This window comes from Papio anubis, chromosome 8, assembly GCF_008728515.1.
Source record: "Papio anubis isolate 15944 chromosome 8, Panubis1.0, whole genome shotgun sequence".
NCBI lineage: Eukaryota > Metazoa > Chordata > Mammalia > Primates > Cercopithecidae > Papio > Papio anubis.
The window spans coordinates 69,689,070-69,705,044 of record NC_044983.1 but is presented as its reverse complement, the minus strand read 5'-3'; the positions used below and the strand labels follow the sequence as shown (position 1 = coordinate 69,705,044).

General features: G+C 42.1%; 1 protein-coding gene across 4 annotated transcripts in view; it reads right to left on the bottom strand.

The window, feature by feature from the left end:
- Positions 1-15,975, bottom strand: part of LY96 (lymphocyte antigen 96) — a 113,063-nt gene that overhangs the window by 66,671 nt on the left and 30,417 nt on the right. The window contains exons 4-5 of one of the 4 annotated variants that reach the window (XM_017962115.3): positions 10,625-10,677; positions 6,672-6,827 (exon numbers count right to left, since the gene is read on the bottom strand). In XM_017962115.3, the coding sequence (XP_017817604.1) occupies positions 6,819-6,827; positions 10,625-10,677 (62 nt within the window). In that variant the 3' untranslated portion in view covers positions 6,672-6,818. Of the gene's footprint in view, positions 1-483; positions 635-6,671; positions 6,828-8,385; positions 8,508-10,624; positions 10,678-15,975 lie in introns of those variants that run through there. The other 3 variants (XM_003902872.5, XR_002523853.2, XM_021942449.2) reach the window with 3 other exon arrangements.

Genomic DNA, 15,975 nt, shown 5'->3' with positions numbered 1-15,975 from the left:
AGCCAATTAAATGTCCAGATAGGAATAGACATGGACAGGCATTCATTATCCCTTAAAAAAAATGTTTTTATGTAAAAAGTCAATAAACAAAAAGCCGAAGGCAAGGTTACAAAACTGACTATCTTTAACTTCTATGCCTTGAGCTACAGTAATGTTGGGTTTAGTTACAGACTTTTAGCAATTAGCTATATAAAATGCAAACGTTCCGAAACAAAAAGTTTTTAAATATATATCTATCTTCACAACTCATAACTGGGAATTTTGTACCCAGGAGGCTTTGTCACAAGGTATCTTTATCCTGTCTGTAATTATCTTCCTTTAATTCTACGGGAATTAGAAAAGGTGCCACATAACAGCTCAGAAGGCAAAGTCCCTTGTTTTACTGGCTGTTTAGGCATCTTTGTACCCATCCTTGATTTAGAGGGTCTGACCTTGACTTAATTCTATCCCTGAAAACTGGCCCTTACAGTCTCATATGCTCACCTCTTCCATGACAGTCTCCGGGCCTAGAGGGACGGTGTTTGTATAGTCTTAGCAGCAGGGCATTTTCAGTGAAAAGCAAATTGGAGCCAGTGTGATGCCAAATGAGGGAGATTCGCATCTCTACTCTTCAGAATACCATGATTCTGGTTTCCTTGGAGGTAAAACAAGGAAAAATAAATAACAGTATTTTTGAAAATCAAAAGAGTATTTGTGTGTCAGAATAGAAAAAGGAACCTATTCCATTAGGGCACCAACTAAAAATACGAAGAAAAATGCTAACCTGGCACTCTTTAGAGGATTATATAATTCATGATTCAGTCTGCACTCAAAAACAAAAGTTGGGGCTGAAATCTAATAAAAAGTGTTACACTTCTCCTTTGAAACGACCTCTTTCTCTAGCTCTCCTTTTCTATTAAAGAATTTTTTTTTTTAAGTCAGAGAGTCTCACTTTATTGCCCAGGCTGGAGTACAGTGGTGTAATCTTGGCTCACTGCAACCTCCATTTCCCAGGCTCAAACAATTCTCATGCCTCAGCCTCCTGAGTAGCTGGGGTTACAGGCGTGCACACCTCACCTGGCTAATTTTTGTATTTTCTAGTAGAGACAAGGTTTCTCCATGTTGGCCAGGCTGATGAAACTTCTGGCCTCAAGTGATCCACCCACCTTGGCTTCCCAAAGGGCTGGGATTACAGGTGTGAGCCACTGCACCCAGCCTAAAGAGAAATTATAGTAAGACCAATTTATGTGCAAAATAAGTTTTAGGCTTATTATACTTGGCCTGATTATTCACATAAAGTGCAGCAAGAATTAATTGGCCACATAGGCTCCTTTTAAGTTGGCTTTGCTGGAACTTTGCCTCAAAATATGTTATTCTAGTCTAAGCCCTGGGGGAAAAAAAAAAAAACAGTGTCTCCAATTGTCCTGTTTTGAAAGAAATGAATCTTACTAAACTTATCCAAATAACTATATTGTCATAAAATCAGAATACTCATGAACAGTTTCTGAATTCTGGAGAGCTCAGAGAGAAAAGTAAACTTGCTCACAAAAACATTCTTCACTTAATTGCTCTAAACTATAAATAATTCAAAAGAAAAAGATTTGCTTGACTCCTCTTTAACCACAGCAGCAGCCTTCCAAACACGATGTCCTTTGTTCACCTTGGAAGTTCACAAGTGAAACAGCTCTGGTTAGATGGGAGCTGTCTATCAGGCTTTGCAGGATCTAGCAGCTCCTACTTAGTTAGAATCAGTCTTAGGGGAAAAAGAGGCCCTCTGCTGAGTATTCTCCTCCTTGCATTCCTCAGGTAGCAAGACCCTATATCAAAAGGATATGGGTCCCCAGCAGGGGTTGGGCCAAGGCACTCAGTCCCTTTTGTGAATCTTTTTATCTTTAATTCTTGGTTCCCATTATTGCTACAGGCAACGAGTATCTCTCTTTTTTTTTTTTTTTTTTTTTTATTTTATTTTATTTATTTATTTATTTTTTTTTTTGCATTTTCTTTTTGATTTATTTATTATTATACTTTTAAGTTGTAGGGTACATGCATAATCGCAGGTTTGTTACATATGTATACTTGTGCTATGTTGGTCTGTTGCACCCATCAACTCATGCCATTTACATCAGGTATAACTCCCAATGCAATCCCCTCCCTCCTCCCCAAGGATAGGCCCCGTGTGTGATGTTCCCCTTCCTGAGTCCAAGTGATTCATTGTTCAGTTCCCACCCCATGAGTGAGAATACGCGGTGCTTGGTTTTCTGTTCTGTGATATTTGCTAAGAATGATGGTTTCAGTTGCATCCATGTCCCTACAAAGGACGCAAACTCATCCTTTATGGCTGCATAGTATTCCATGGTGTATATGTTACATTTTCTTTAATCCAATCTTGTCACTGATGGACATCTGCTGATTCCAAGTCCCCGCTTATTAGTGAATAGTGCTGCAATAAAACATACGTGGTGCAGTGTCTTTATAGCAGCATAATTTATAATCCTTTTGGGTATATCCCAGTAATGGGATGCTGGTCATATGGTACATCTAGTTCTAGATCCTGAGGAAATCGCCATACTGTCTTCCATAATGGTTGAACTAGTTTATTGATCCCAACCAACAGTGTAAAAGTGTTCTATTTCTCCACACATCCTCTCCAGCACCTGTTGTTTCTGACTTTGAACACTATTCAACTGGTGAGATGGTATCTCATTGTGGTTTTGATTTGCATTGATGGCCAGTGATGATGAGCATTTTTTCATGTGTCTGTTGGCTGTGCTTAACGTCTCTTCTTGAGAAAATGTCTGTTCATATCCTTTGCCCACTTTTTGATGGGGTTGTTTGTTTTTCTTGTAAATTTGTTTGAGTTCCTTTGTAGGTTCTGATATTAGCCCTTTGTCAGATGAGTAGATTGCAAAAATTTTCCCATTCTGTAGGTTGCCTGTTCACTCTGATGGTAGTTTCTTTTGCTGTGCAGAAGCTCTTTAGTTTAATTAGATCCCATTTGTCAATTTTAGCTTTTGCTGCCGGGCAACGTAGCATTCTCATTATAACCATTGTCTTTGGAATTTTCTTAAATTTTCCAATCTGGAGCAAGTAGTGTTTTAAAGGCCTTTGTTTTAACTCCCTAAATTTTCATTTTATTTATTTCATTTCTTAATAACCATCCAAAAATTTGTATCACCCTTCTGGGGTGAGCTCTTTTACTCCCTTTCTCTTTTCCTGTCTTTTTTTTTTTTTTTTTCGTTAATTGCCCCTGATATTTTATTAAGCATCTGTAAGACCCACAAGAGACAGCAAATTTGGTAAGGCTTCTCACATAGTCCTATGATGCTGCCGGAGTAATGTCACCCAGGGTGCCCATGTAAAAAGGGCTCCCTAAACCCCACAATTTACCATGACGTGGGTAATAGAAATTTTTGTTGGAGAATATTCGGGTCACCATGAAGCCAGTCCCACATGGCTTACATATGAAGCATATCAACTGCTTCATCTGGGGTGTTCCACTTGGCATTTTATAGGGAGAGTTGGGCAATCTCCTTCTCAGGATGAACACTAGGCTTGTTGTTCTCTCAGGAATCACCTCCTGTGTATTTCGATCACATACATTCACCAGCAATTGTTTAATCGTGAGCTGTGGGTCCTGCATCAACCCAAGCAAGCTCTTTCATTCTGTAGCATTTAAAATTAATGATTCTATCCTTAAAGTAGTTATTTTTACAATTTTTTGTGTAGCAGGATGAGCCGCAGACAAGAACCCCTCAGACACCGAGTTGTAGAAGGAAAGGGCTTTATTCAGCTGGGCGCGTCGGCAGACTCACGTCTCCAAAAACCGAGCTCCCTGAGTGAGCAATTCCTGTCCCTTTTAAGGGCTTACAACTCTAGGGGGCTCCGCATGAGAGGGTCGTGATTGATTGAGCAAGCAGAGGGTACGTGACTGGGGGCTGCATGCACCAGTAATCAGAACAGAACAGAACAGTACAGGGAATTTCACAGTGCTTTTCTATACAATGTCTGGAATCGGTCAGGGGTTGATCTTTAGCTACCAGGGCCAGGGCTCAGTGCCGGGCTGTCTGCCTGTGGATTTCATTTCTGCCTTTCAGTTTTTACTTCTTCTTCATTTGGAGGCAGAAATTGGGCATAAGACAGTATGACGGGTGGTCTCCTCCCTTAATTGTAGTAAAGGTTTCTCAGGGAGATGATGATACCAATCTTCAAAATGGAACAATTCCTTTACATAACACCCTGTGGCTTTTTGGGTTTTTTGTTTGGTTGGTTGGCTGGTTTTTTTGCTTTGTTTTGATTTTGTTTTTTGAGACAGGATCTTGCCCTGCCACCCTTGCTGGAGTGCAGTGGCACAATTTCAGCTCACTGCAACCTCCACCTCCCAGGTGCAAGAGATTCTCACACCACAGCATCCAAAGTACTGGGATTATAGGCGCGTGCCACCACTCCCAGCTAATTTTTGTGTTTTTAGTAGAGACAAGGGTTTCACCATTTTGGCCAGGCTAGTCTGGAACTCCTGACCTCAGGTGACCCACCCACCTCAGCCTCCCAAAGTGGTGCGATTACAGGCAGAAGCCACCATGACTGGCTACCCTCTTGTTTTAATGGTTACCTCATTTCGCCCTTCCTCCACATCGACTGTCTTCTTGGTAACCACAGGTCTCAGAGGCAACTTTGTTGCCTGAGCTTAGTTTTTCTCTTTAGCCATTTAGTTTTATCTGTATAATTTTTCCTTTACTCTAAAGCAATTCTTAGTCACTTAACTAAAAAAAAAAATTACTTTTTTTTTTTTTTTTGAGATGGAGTCTCACTCTGTCGCCCAGGCTGGAGTGCAGTAGTGGCACAATCTCGGCTCACCGCAACCTCCACCTCCTGGGTTCAAGCAATTCTCTTGCCTCAGCCTCCTGAGTAGCTGGGACTGTAGGTGCCCACCACCACACCAGGCTAATTTTTGTATTTTTAGTAGAAAGGGAGTTTTAACATACTGACCAGGCTAGTCTTGAACTCCTGATCTTGTGATCCGCCCACCTTGGCCTCCCAAAGTGCTGGGATTACAGGCGTGAGCCACTGCACCCAGCAAAATTACATTTTCTTTAGCAAAAAAACACATCCTTGTGTCTTTTTGTTTTTTGTTCTTTTTTGGAGCAGAGGTTTAATAGGCAGAAGAGAAAAGAAAGAGAAATGGTCTCCAAGTGGAAAAGACCAGCAGGAGGCATATACTCCACATTTTACAGAGAGGATGAGAGACATGGTAGTTGTGGACAGGAAAGGAGGAAATTATGATAGGAAAAGTGGAGATCCTGTTACCGACACCCCATCAGGTGGTCAGAAGCTAGGGTCACTCCAGAAGCCTTTGGATAACACCGGGTGGTAGCTCCAGCCAGAAATCCTCAGTTGCTCCAAAACCTCTTCCAGCCCCATGCAACAGCTAAGTCCTCTCTGAAAAGTAAGCTGGTTCAAACAGGACCAATATGCCCAGCAACCCATGGGTACAGGGGAATTCTCCATGTTCTCTCCAGAAAGCCTGTCCTCCAAGTCTTATGAGGCTGGCAGCCATGCTAATTGTTTCTAAATGGCTGAAGGTAGCCCAGTAGTTGGTTTGATTTGGTTCTTAAATGGAGACTGAGAGCCTTGAAATGAAAGGACAGAGTTGGAATCTGCTCCTCTGTTCACCGTTTCAATGAATGTTGTACCTTGGTATCCCAGATGAACCTCCAATATGAAGCTGCTATGTTGTCTGGAGTATAAACCCAGGGTTTTATCAGGGGAACCAGCCCCCAATATTTCAACATAGGTTCTTTTCTATTTTCCTTAAGGGTCGGCCGGTCTGAGAAATAGAGAGAAAGAGCACAAGAGAGAAATTTTACAATTGGGCCTCCAGGGGTACCATCACATATTGGTAGGACCATGATGGTTACCTTGAGCCATGAAACCAGCAAGTTTTTATTAGGGATTTTAGAAGGGGAGCGAGTGTACAAACAGAGAGTAAGTCACAAAGATCACATGCTTCAAAGGACAATTAAGATTGCAAGGCAAGGCAAAATTAGAATTACTGATGAGGTTCTATGTCCCGCTGTGGACGCAGTGTCTTGATAAACATCTTAACAGAAAACAGTGTTCGAGAGCAGACTACTGGTCTGACTAGAATTTACCAGGCTGGAATTTCCCAATCCTAGTAAGCCTGAGGGCACTATAGGAGACCAGGGTGTATTTCAGTCCTTATCTCAACTGCATAAGACAGACACTCCCAGAGAGGCTGTCTATAGACCTACCCCCAGGAAGGCATTCCTTCCCCAGGGCTATTCCTTACTGGAAAAAGAATTCAGTGATATTTCTCCTACATGCACATCCGTCTATGGGCTTTCTGCAAGAAGAAAAATATGACTCTATTCTGCCCAACCCTTCAGGCAGTCAGACCTTATGGTTATCTTTCCTTGTTGCCTGAAAATCGCTGTTATTCTGTTCCTTTTCAGGGTGCACTGATTTCATATTGTTCAAACACACGTTTTATAATTTGTACAGTTAACACAATCATAACAGGGTCCTGAGGTGACATACATCCTCAGTTTACAAAGATGACGAGATTAAGAGATTAAACTAAAGACAGGCATAGGAAATTATGAGTATCAATTGGGGAAGTGATAAATCTCCATGAAATCTTCGCAATTTATGTTCAGAGATTGCAGTAAAGACAGGCATAAGAAATTATAAAAGTATTAATTTTGGGAGCTGATTAATGTCCATGAAATCTTCACAATTTATGTTCTTCTGCCACAGCTTCAGCCAGTCCCTCCGTTCGGTGTCCCTGACTTCCCTCCCGCAACAGAGTTTGTCATCTTGCACTAGGAAAACTTAAGACACAAATACACATGAGGAGTTTAGGAGTGGAGGTTTAATAGGCAGAAGAGAAGAGAAAGAGAAACAGCTTTCTCTATATAGAGAGAGGGGTCTCCAAGCAGAAAAGACCCCATCCTTTTGTTTCTATAAACATCACCAAAAACACCTCTGTTGCCAGGCTGGAGTGCAGTGACATGATCTTGGCTCACTACAACCTCCACTTCCCAGGTTCAAGCGATTCTCCTGCCTCAGCCTTCCGAGTAGCCAGGATTACAGGCGCATGCCACCAGGTCCAGCTAATTTCTGTATTTTTAGTAGAGACAGGATTTCACCATGTTGGCCAGGCTGGTCTCGAACTCCTGACCTCAGGTGATCTGCCCACCTCAGCCTCCCAAAGTGCTGGGATTACAAGCGTGAGCCACTGCACCCAGCATTTTTAATGTAAATTCTTGGTAAACAACTCAGAAACTCCCTCTTCTTTCCCTTTAAAAACCCTCTTGTAACTGCTGCTAATTTATGGAGTATATATTCAGGCAACTCAAGTTGTAGTGCTCCCAGGATGCAATCCTCAAGTTTGGCCCAGGTAAACTCTCTACTTACACTAATTCTGCCTCAGCTTCTTCCTTTTAGGTCAACACTGCTATATTAGTCCATTCTCACGCTACTATGAAGAAATACCCAAGACTGGGTAATTTATAAAGGAAAGAGGTTTAGGCTGGGCACAGTGGCTCACATGTGTAATCTCAGTACTTTGGGAGGCTGATCACCTGAGGTCAGGAGTTCAAGACCAGCCTGACCAATATGGTGAAACCCCATCTCTACTAAAAATACAAAAATTAGCCAGTGTGATGGCAGGTGCCTGTAATCCCAGTTACTTGGGAGGCTGAGGCAGGAGAATCACTTGAACCTTGAAGGCAGAGGTTGCAGTGAGCCGAGATGGCACCACTGCACTCCAGCCTGGGTGACAGAGTGAGACTTCGTCTCAAAAAAAATAAATAAAATATAGGAAAGAGGTTTAACTGACTTATGGCTCCGCAGGGCTGGGGAGGCCTCAGGAAACAATCATGGCAGAAGGGGAAGCAAACACATCCTTCTTCATATGGTGGCAGGAAGGTGAAGTGCAGAGCAAAAGGGTGGGTCGGGAAAGCTCCTTATAAAATCATCAGATCTCATGAGAACTCATTCATTATCATGAGAACAGCATGGAGGTAACCGCCCCCATGATTCAATTACCTCCCACTGGGTCCCCTACAACACGTGGGGATTATGGGAACTACAATTGGATGGGGACACAGCCAAACCATATCAATTACTTACCCTACCTTGCCCATTGCTTCCTATGGAAAACACAATAAACACTCTTGCCCACATTTTCCCCCTCCCTCCACGTTCTCACAGACCCTGGTGCTTCCCCAGGTGGCTCTGCATGGTGCACCACACCTCCGTTTTCTAGAGATCTGTGAGGATAAGCTTCTTTCTTCATGACAGTCATTTCTATGTCTTCCTATCCTACCATATCTGATTAAAACAAATCCTGGGTACCCTTAAAACAGGAACAATACCTTCAAAAAATTTGTTTATATACTCAATTTATTCTAATTTGAATTAGGTTGGTGTATGATGTCAAACTCCAAGCAAAAGAGCATTTCTTCTGGACTCCCAGAAATAGCTTCAACAACACATTTGTATTTTCCCTAAAATGAAGTATAAGAAATACAAGTAATACAAAATGTTAGATGCTACTATTTCAGAGGCTTTGTAAGAACTTTCTCTTACTAGCAGAAAGCCATTTAAATTGGATTGATTTTATTAGTTTTCCAATGAGACAAAATTTTCCATGTCTTTGAATTAGATGAGCATAAGCCCATTTATTTCCCAATTATAAAATTATGTTATTTTTAAAAACTAACCTAAGAGGTTTTGAAATATTAGATATTAGTTTATAACAAAATAATGAAAGAATATGCATTATTACATTTTATTTTAAAATGGTCACCAAAAGTAAAATGCATAAATTTTCATTACTAGATACATCATGCAAACATCTAAAATCACAATGGTATTATTCATTGAAGCAGCAATTATTTTTACAAAGGCATGGATGACCAGGCTAAGTTCCCAAGAAAATCTTGAACAAAATAAGTCTGTAATTTACATGATTTTTATTCTCCTAAACAATGTTCACATTATATCTAGTATATTACATGAATAGTTATAGAGATTTACTGGCTTATACACAGTGGTCATTCAGTGCTTTCATCTGAAGACTGTTCAACAGATTAGTAATGAGCTCTTGCATTCAAATTACTCTTGCCCATGTATGTTAAAGGGAAAAAATGAAGTGGAAAAAAATGCTATCTTTTGTGCAATTTTTCCATAGTCTACAGAAAGAAAAAATACCAAAAGACCTAAAATACTAAGGCTGTGCGCGGTGGCTCACACCTATAATCCCAGCACTTCCGGAGGCCAAGGCCAGGTCTCACGAACGACTGTTTCAGTACTGACCAAGTGGTTAAGTTAAATATTGAAAGCCAGTGCCCTTATACAAAGGATGGGATGTAAGAAAAGCCCATCAGGAGTTTTGGCCAGGCCTTTCCTGGGCCTTAAAGCATGACAAAATAACTGAGAAATTCTTAATAGGACCCATTTAGGATTAATCAAGTTTTATTGTGGGTCTGAAGAAACTCCCCAGGTTTCTACAACCAAGTTTATTGGGGGTCTGAAGGAACTCCTCAAACCTCCATGATTTAGCAGGAGACAAGATAAAGGTAATCCCCCCAGCACCCAGACCCATTTAGATTAAGTAAAGTTACTGAGGCTCCAGAGGAAGGTCTTCAGGACTCAGACCTTAGTCATAGATTAAAAGAAGTTAATCACTTGTGTCTTCAGATGAATGCACACTTACACATAGACATATTCCTTGGAATGAATATAAACTCTGAAAGATTTGTAATTTTGAGTTGGTCTGACAATAATTTCCAGACCTTCTCCCTGTAACCAGTTACAGAAATGAAAGCTCTCTTCCTCCCCAGTTCATCTGCATCTTGTTATTGGGCTGCAAGAAATGGCAGCCTGACCCTCAGTTTGGTCCAGGAACAGAGGTGAGTGGATCACATGAGGCCAGGAGTTTGAGACCAGCCTAGGCAACATGGTGAAACCCCATCTCTACTAAAAATTAAAAAATTAGCTGGGCATGGTGGCATGTGCCTATAATCCCAGCTACTCGGGTGACTGAGGCACAAAATCACCTGAACTTGGGAGGCGGAAGTTGCAGTGAGCCCAGAACACACTTCACTCCAGCCTGGGCAACAGAGCAAGATTCAGTCAAAAAAAAAAAAAAAAAAAAAAAAAAAGCTAATTCTAAATAAAAGTGAAGGAAAAAACCTTGAACATCTTAATCTTGAATTGCTATTCATGAAATTGTCAGCTGGGCATAGCTGCCCACACCTGTAATCCCAGCACTTTGGGAGGCTAAGCGGAGTGGATTGCTTGAGCTCAGGAGTTCAAGACCACCCTGGGCAACATGGTGAAACTGCATCTCTTCCAAAAATACAAAATGTTAGCTGGCATTGTGGCACGCACCTGTAGTCCCAGCTAGTCAGGAGGCAAAGGCATGAGGATTGCTTGGGGTGGGGGTTGGTGGGTGGAGGTTGCAGTGAGCAGAGATTGTGCCACTGCACTCCAGTCTGGGTGACAGACTGAGATCCCATTTCAAAAAAAAAGGAAGAAGTTGTGAATTGCTTGTTTCAAATGCTTAACATGTCTATTACTGCTAAAGGTTAGACAATACAAAATAAATATTGAACAATACCTTAGAAAATTTTATTCCCCTGAAGGAGAATGATACTGTTGTATTCACAGTCTCTGCAAACAAAATATAAAATACAAGACGTTATTGGTCACGGTTAGGTGAATTTTTCCTTGGTAGCATAGAGTACACCTTTATGGCATACACTTAACTACTGACAGAGGCAGTCGCAAGCAAAACTGTAGAAAAATAATGAACCTTTTTTACCCTGGCTACTATTCTCCTGTGGCTTCCTTTCCCTGCCCCTACAGCCTCTCTGTACACCTGCCCCTATCTTATCCCTTACGGGACACAGACTGTTAAGATCTGCTGGTCTCAATAATGAATAAACGATGAACAAGCTAGTGCTAATATGCCTCAGACCAAGTTACACATGTGTATTTTAAACTAGTTTTCAGAGACATTGATGCACATTAAGCTGAGTATAATAGAGAATAATCTTTCCAAAGACACATGAGATATTTTGGAGGCAGCCAGAATACTGAAGCGCCTCCCAATTACACCACTGAGAAGCTCACGTTAGCTTCTGTTTAAGTGCATAGCCATGGGCCTGGCCCCACACAAGCTGTGGAGCACAGAGTCAAAAATGCAGGAAAATCCACACCCTACTGTTCTAGTCAGAACAAAGTAGTGAATGTGATGTGATGGGGTAAAGATAGAAATACATGTTTTGAATCTCAAACAAAAGAAACAGTGGCCAAAAATATTTTTAATATAAATAGTTAAATCAAAAACTATAATATTGTTCTCAGAAGTAAATAAATAATGTCTGCATGTATACTTCTAGTCTCACAAATAAGCATTTATTTATTTACTTCTGGGTGTATCCTTTTTTGTTTTTGTTTGTTTGTTTGTTTTGAGATGGAGGCTCACTCTGTTGCCCAGGCTGGAGTACAATGGTGTGATCTCTGCTCGCTGCAACCTCTGCCTTACGGGTTCAAGAGATTCTCCTGCCTCAGCTTCCTGAGTAGCTGAGATTACAGGCACCTGCCACCACGCCCGATTAATTTTTGTATTTTTAGTAGACACGGGGTTTCACCATGCTGACCAGGCTGGTCTCAAACTCCCAAATTCAGGCTATCCGCCCACCTCAGCCTTCCAAAGTGCTGGGATTATAGGCATGAGCCACTGCACCCAACTGTTTTTTCTTTTCTTTTTGCTTTTTCTTTAAAGCAAATAAAGGGTGTATTATTATTATCATTATTTTTGTTTTGTTTTGAGACAGAATCTCGCTCTGTCGCCCAGGCTGGAGTGCAGTGGCGCGATCTTGGCTCACTACAAGCTCCACCTTCCAGGTTCACGCCATTCTCCTGCCTCAGCCTCCCCAGTAGCTGAGATTACAGGCACCCACCACTACACCTGGCTAATTTTTGTATTTTTAGTAGAGACGGAGTTTCTCTGTGTTGGCCAGGCTGGTTTTGAACTCCTGACCTCAGGTGATCTGCCCACCTCGGCCTTCCAAAGTGCTGGGATTACAGACATGAGCCACCACACCTAGGCAGGTGTATCCTTACTAAAGGAGTTGATACCTGAGGTGTTTCTTCTGCTCGGTAAAGTGATCATGTCTTCATAATCTTATGATCTTTCATTCAAGGCCAATCCAATTCAAAACTTAACAATTCAACAACTACTTATTGAAAGCCTACTACCCACCAGGGCCTGGGAAGACAATGGTAGTACAACTCTGTCCCTTCTCTCAAAGAGCTAAAGTCTATTGAAGATATAGATATTTAAGAAACCATTCCAGCTGTGAGCGGTGGCTCACGCCTGTAATCACAACACTTTGGGAGGCTGAAGAGGGTAGATCCCTTGAACTCAGAAGTTCAAGACCAGCCTGGGCAACATGGTTGATCCTTATCTGTACAAAATATAAAAAAGAAAGATGGGTATGGTGGCGTGTGCCTGTAATCCCAGTTACTTGAGAGGCTGGGGTGGGAGGATCACTTGAGCCCAGTAGGTAGAGGCTACAGTGAGCTGTGTTTGTACCACTTCACTCCAGCCTGGGTGACAGGGAGACCTTGTCTCAAAATAAATAAATAAATAAATATTAAATTAAAATTAAAATTTTTAAAAAACAAAAAAAGACCCCCAAAATAATAAGAAGAAACCATTCCAAATACAATATGCAACGGGAAAGATGCAGTAAGGACAAATATAACATCTTCGTAAGAGTGATGGCCCTGGGGCCAGAACTGCTTGGGTTTGAATCTCAGCTCCTCTACTTGGTGTGTAACTTCGGACCAGTCACTTAATTTTTCTATGGCTCAGTAAAACAGTGATGGATGATAACACGTATCTCATAGAATTATCACAAGGGTTATACCAGTTAATACATGTTAAGTGCTAAGAACAATGCCTGGGACACAGCACTTATTAAATATTATTACCACTAAATGTTACTTATAACATTTAATATTATTCTTTCTCGCTTCTAGACCCTCCTTCCAATGGCATCTTGTGAATAATAACATATTCATACCTTGTGAATATTAATGCATTAATATATTAGTTATATATGTATATATTATATAATAACAATAATAGGCTCTATCTTATTAACTTGCTAGTTTCTTTGAGAATATTTTTCACAAATTGAATCATATTTCATTTTTCTCCTTTTTTTTATTTTATTACTTCATTAGGATCTTGTTTTCTCCACTAGTTTGTAATTTCCATGAGGACAGGGGTTTTGCTTTGGACATTTTTGAATCTGGCTCCTAGTATCTAATTCTCAGTACCCAGCTTCAGGACCAACTATTAGGTTGGTGTAAAAGTAATTGCAGTTTTTGCCATGAAAAGTAATGCAATACATCATTACATAATTAAATCCGTAATTTGCAAGGCCCAGCACAAAATGACGATATGAGGCTGCTTATTCAAAAGATAGGGGAAACCTGTTAAAGTTACTAGAACATAAAACTTTGCCCTTCTTCTATGTGTTTCTCTCTCTAGACTTGCCATAATGTTTTTATTGCAATTTAATATCATTTGTAATAAAGAGAACATTTTAAACTATTAGTATGAATTTCAGTATTCATCTTCTTATAATACAATGTCAGTTTTAAATGCAAATATCAAAGCATTTAACTTCAAGGTAGAATCACTGAAATTACACAATTTGTCTTTCCCTGCTTATCCCCAGGGGGTGCCTCGAGCGGAGCCAGCCAGAGGAAACTAACACAAGCCAGAGGCAGGAAGTTTGAACGGAGAAAGAGAAGGTCCCCAAGGCATGGAACAGCCTGAGGGAACGCCCCCTCAGCAAGCAGCACAGGTGAGTGTAGAAACACCCAGGGGCTCGTCCACGACTGGGGGCTTCTGTGCAAGCTTCGGCCTGAGAGCTGCCTGTCAGGGTCCTCCTTCCACAAACTGCCAGATGCCCCATGCGCCAGTGAGGGGCAGGAAGTCCAAGCAAGTACCTTTCTTTCCCACAGGCCTGCTATTCAACAGTGACTCTCAATGCACTGCAATCTCCATGCAATACCTCCACACACTACCTGTTTTGGAGTGGGACAGGGGATGGTGTGCCCAACTAGTCAGCTGCTGAACAGGGCCATGGTGCTGCCAGCCAAGGTAGGGCAGCCACTGTCATGCCCACACAAGATACTGCAGGGCACCCACACCAGATCCTGACCCTCCCTGTAGCCAGGATTTCACCAGGAGCAGAGGTTAGCAGGTGGCACTGGACAGAAGAGGGGAGAGGATCCCAGGGTGCCAGCAGGGAAGTGGGCAGCGAGAACCAAGAACCAGTCCAGGGAAGGTGGGTTCATACCCCATTGTCTCATTAGATTTCACTTACACAAAACACACACTCGAAAATAAAATTATTAAGAATTTCAAGATTGTGATCACAGGGCATTAAACCCCAAGCACAGGGCTCTTCTGTATATGGTGCCCTGGGCTCTGGTCATGAAGCCAACTCTGTCAACTTTGTGGAAGGGGTCGGGGAGGAAGATGGATGAGACTTGAGGATTTGAGAAAGAAATTAAGAACAACCCCTAGACCAGGTGTGGTGGCTCACGCCTATAATCCCAGCACTTTGGGAGGCCGAAGCGGGTGGATCATGAGGTCAGAAGTTCGAGACCAGTCTGGCCAACATGGTGAAATCCTATCTCTATTAAAGATACAAAAAATTTGTTGGGCATGGTGGCACACACCTGTAATCCCAGCTACTGGGGAGGCTGGGGCAGGAGAATCGCTTGAACCAGGGAGGCAGAGGTTGCAGTGAGCCGAGATTGTACCATTGCATTCCAGCCTAGGCAACAGGACGAGACTCTGTTTCAAAAAAAAAAAGAACAACCCCTAGTTTTCTATTTAGGGAGACTGTCTTAACACTTAGCAGGTCAGGTAGACAGACGGAGTTCTAACCTCCTCTGTTGGATAGACCTCTTTTTCAATTGTTTTGTCTGTCTTAGAAAGCTGTTTTTTTGTTTTTCCTTTTTTGAGACTGGAGTCTCACTGTGTAGCCCAAGCTGGAGTGCAGTGGTGGATGTGGCTCACTGCAACATCTGCCTTCGATCAAAGTGATTCTCCTTCTCAACCTCCCGGGCCAGCTAAGGATTGCAGCTATGCTACCACACCCACATCTACTGTAGTTTTAGTAGAGACTGGGTTTTCACCATGTTAGCTGGGCCCCTGACCTCAGGTGATCCTTCGCCTCGACCTCCGAGAATCTGGGATGCGTGAAACTCCTACTGCTCATCTTGCTCATACCTTCCATTCTTTTCTTTTCTTTTCTTTTTTTTTTTTTTTTTTTTTTTTTTTTTTTTTTTGAGACTGGAGTCTGGCTGTAAGCCCAGGCTGGAGATGCGGTGGCTGGGTCTCGGCTCACTGGCGCTCCCGGGTTCCAGCCATTCTCCTGCCTCAGCCTCCCGAGTAGCTGGGACCACGAAGCCAGCCACTTAAGCCCGGCTAGTTTTTGTATTTTTAGTAGAGGCGGGGGTTTCACGTGTTAGCCAGGATGGTCACCGATCTCCTGACCTCGTGATCCATCGTCTCGGCCTCCCAAAGTGCTGGGATTACAGGCTTGAGCCACCGCGCCCGGCCTTCTTTTCTTTTTTATTATACTTTAAGTTCTGGGGTACATGTGCACAACGTGCAGATTTGTTACATATGTATACATGTGCCATGTTGGTTTGCTGCACCAATTAATTCATCATTTACATTAGGTATTTCTCCTAATACTATCCCTCCCCCATCCCTCCCACCCCATGACAGGCCCCGGTGTGTGATGTTCCCCTTCCTGTGTCCAAGTGTTCTCATCGTTCAGTTCCCACCTATCAGTGAGAACATGCAGTGTTTGGTTTTCTGTCCTTGTAATAGTTTGCTCAGAATGATGGTTTCCAGCATCATCCATG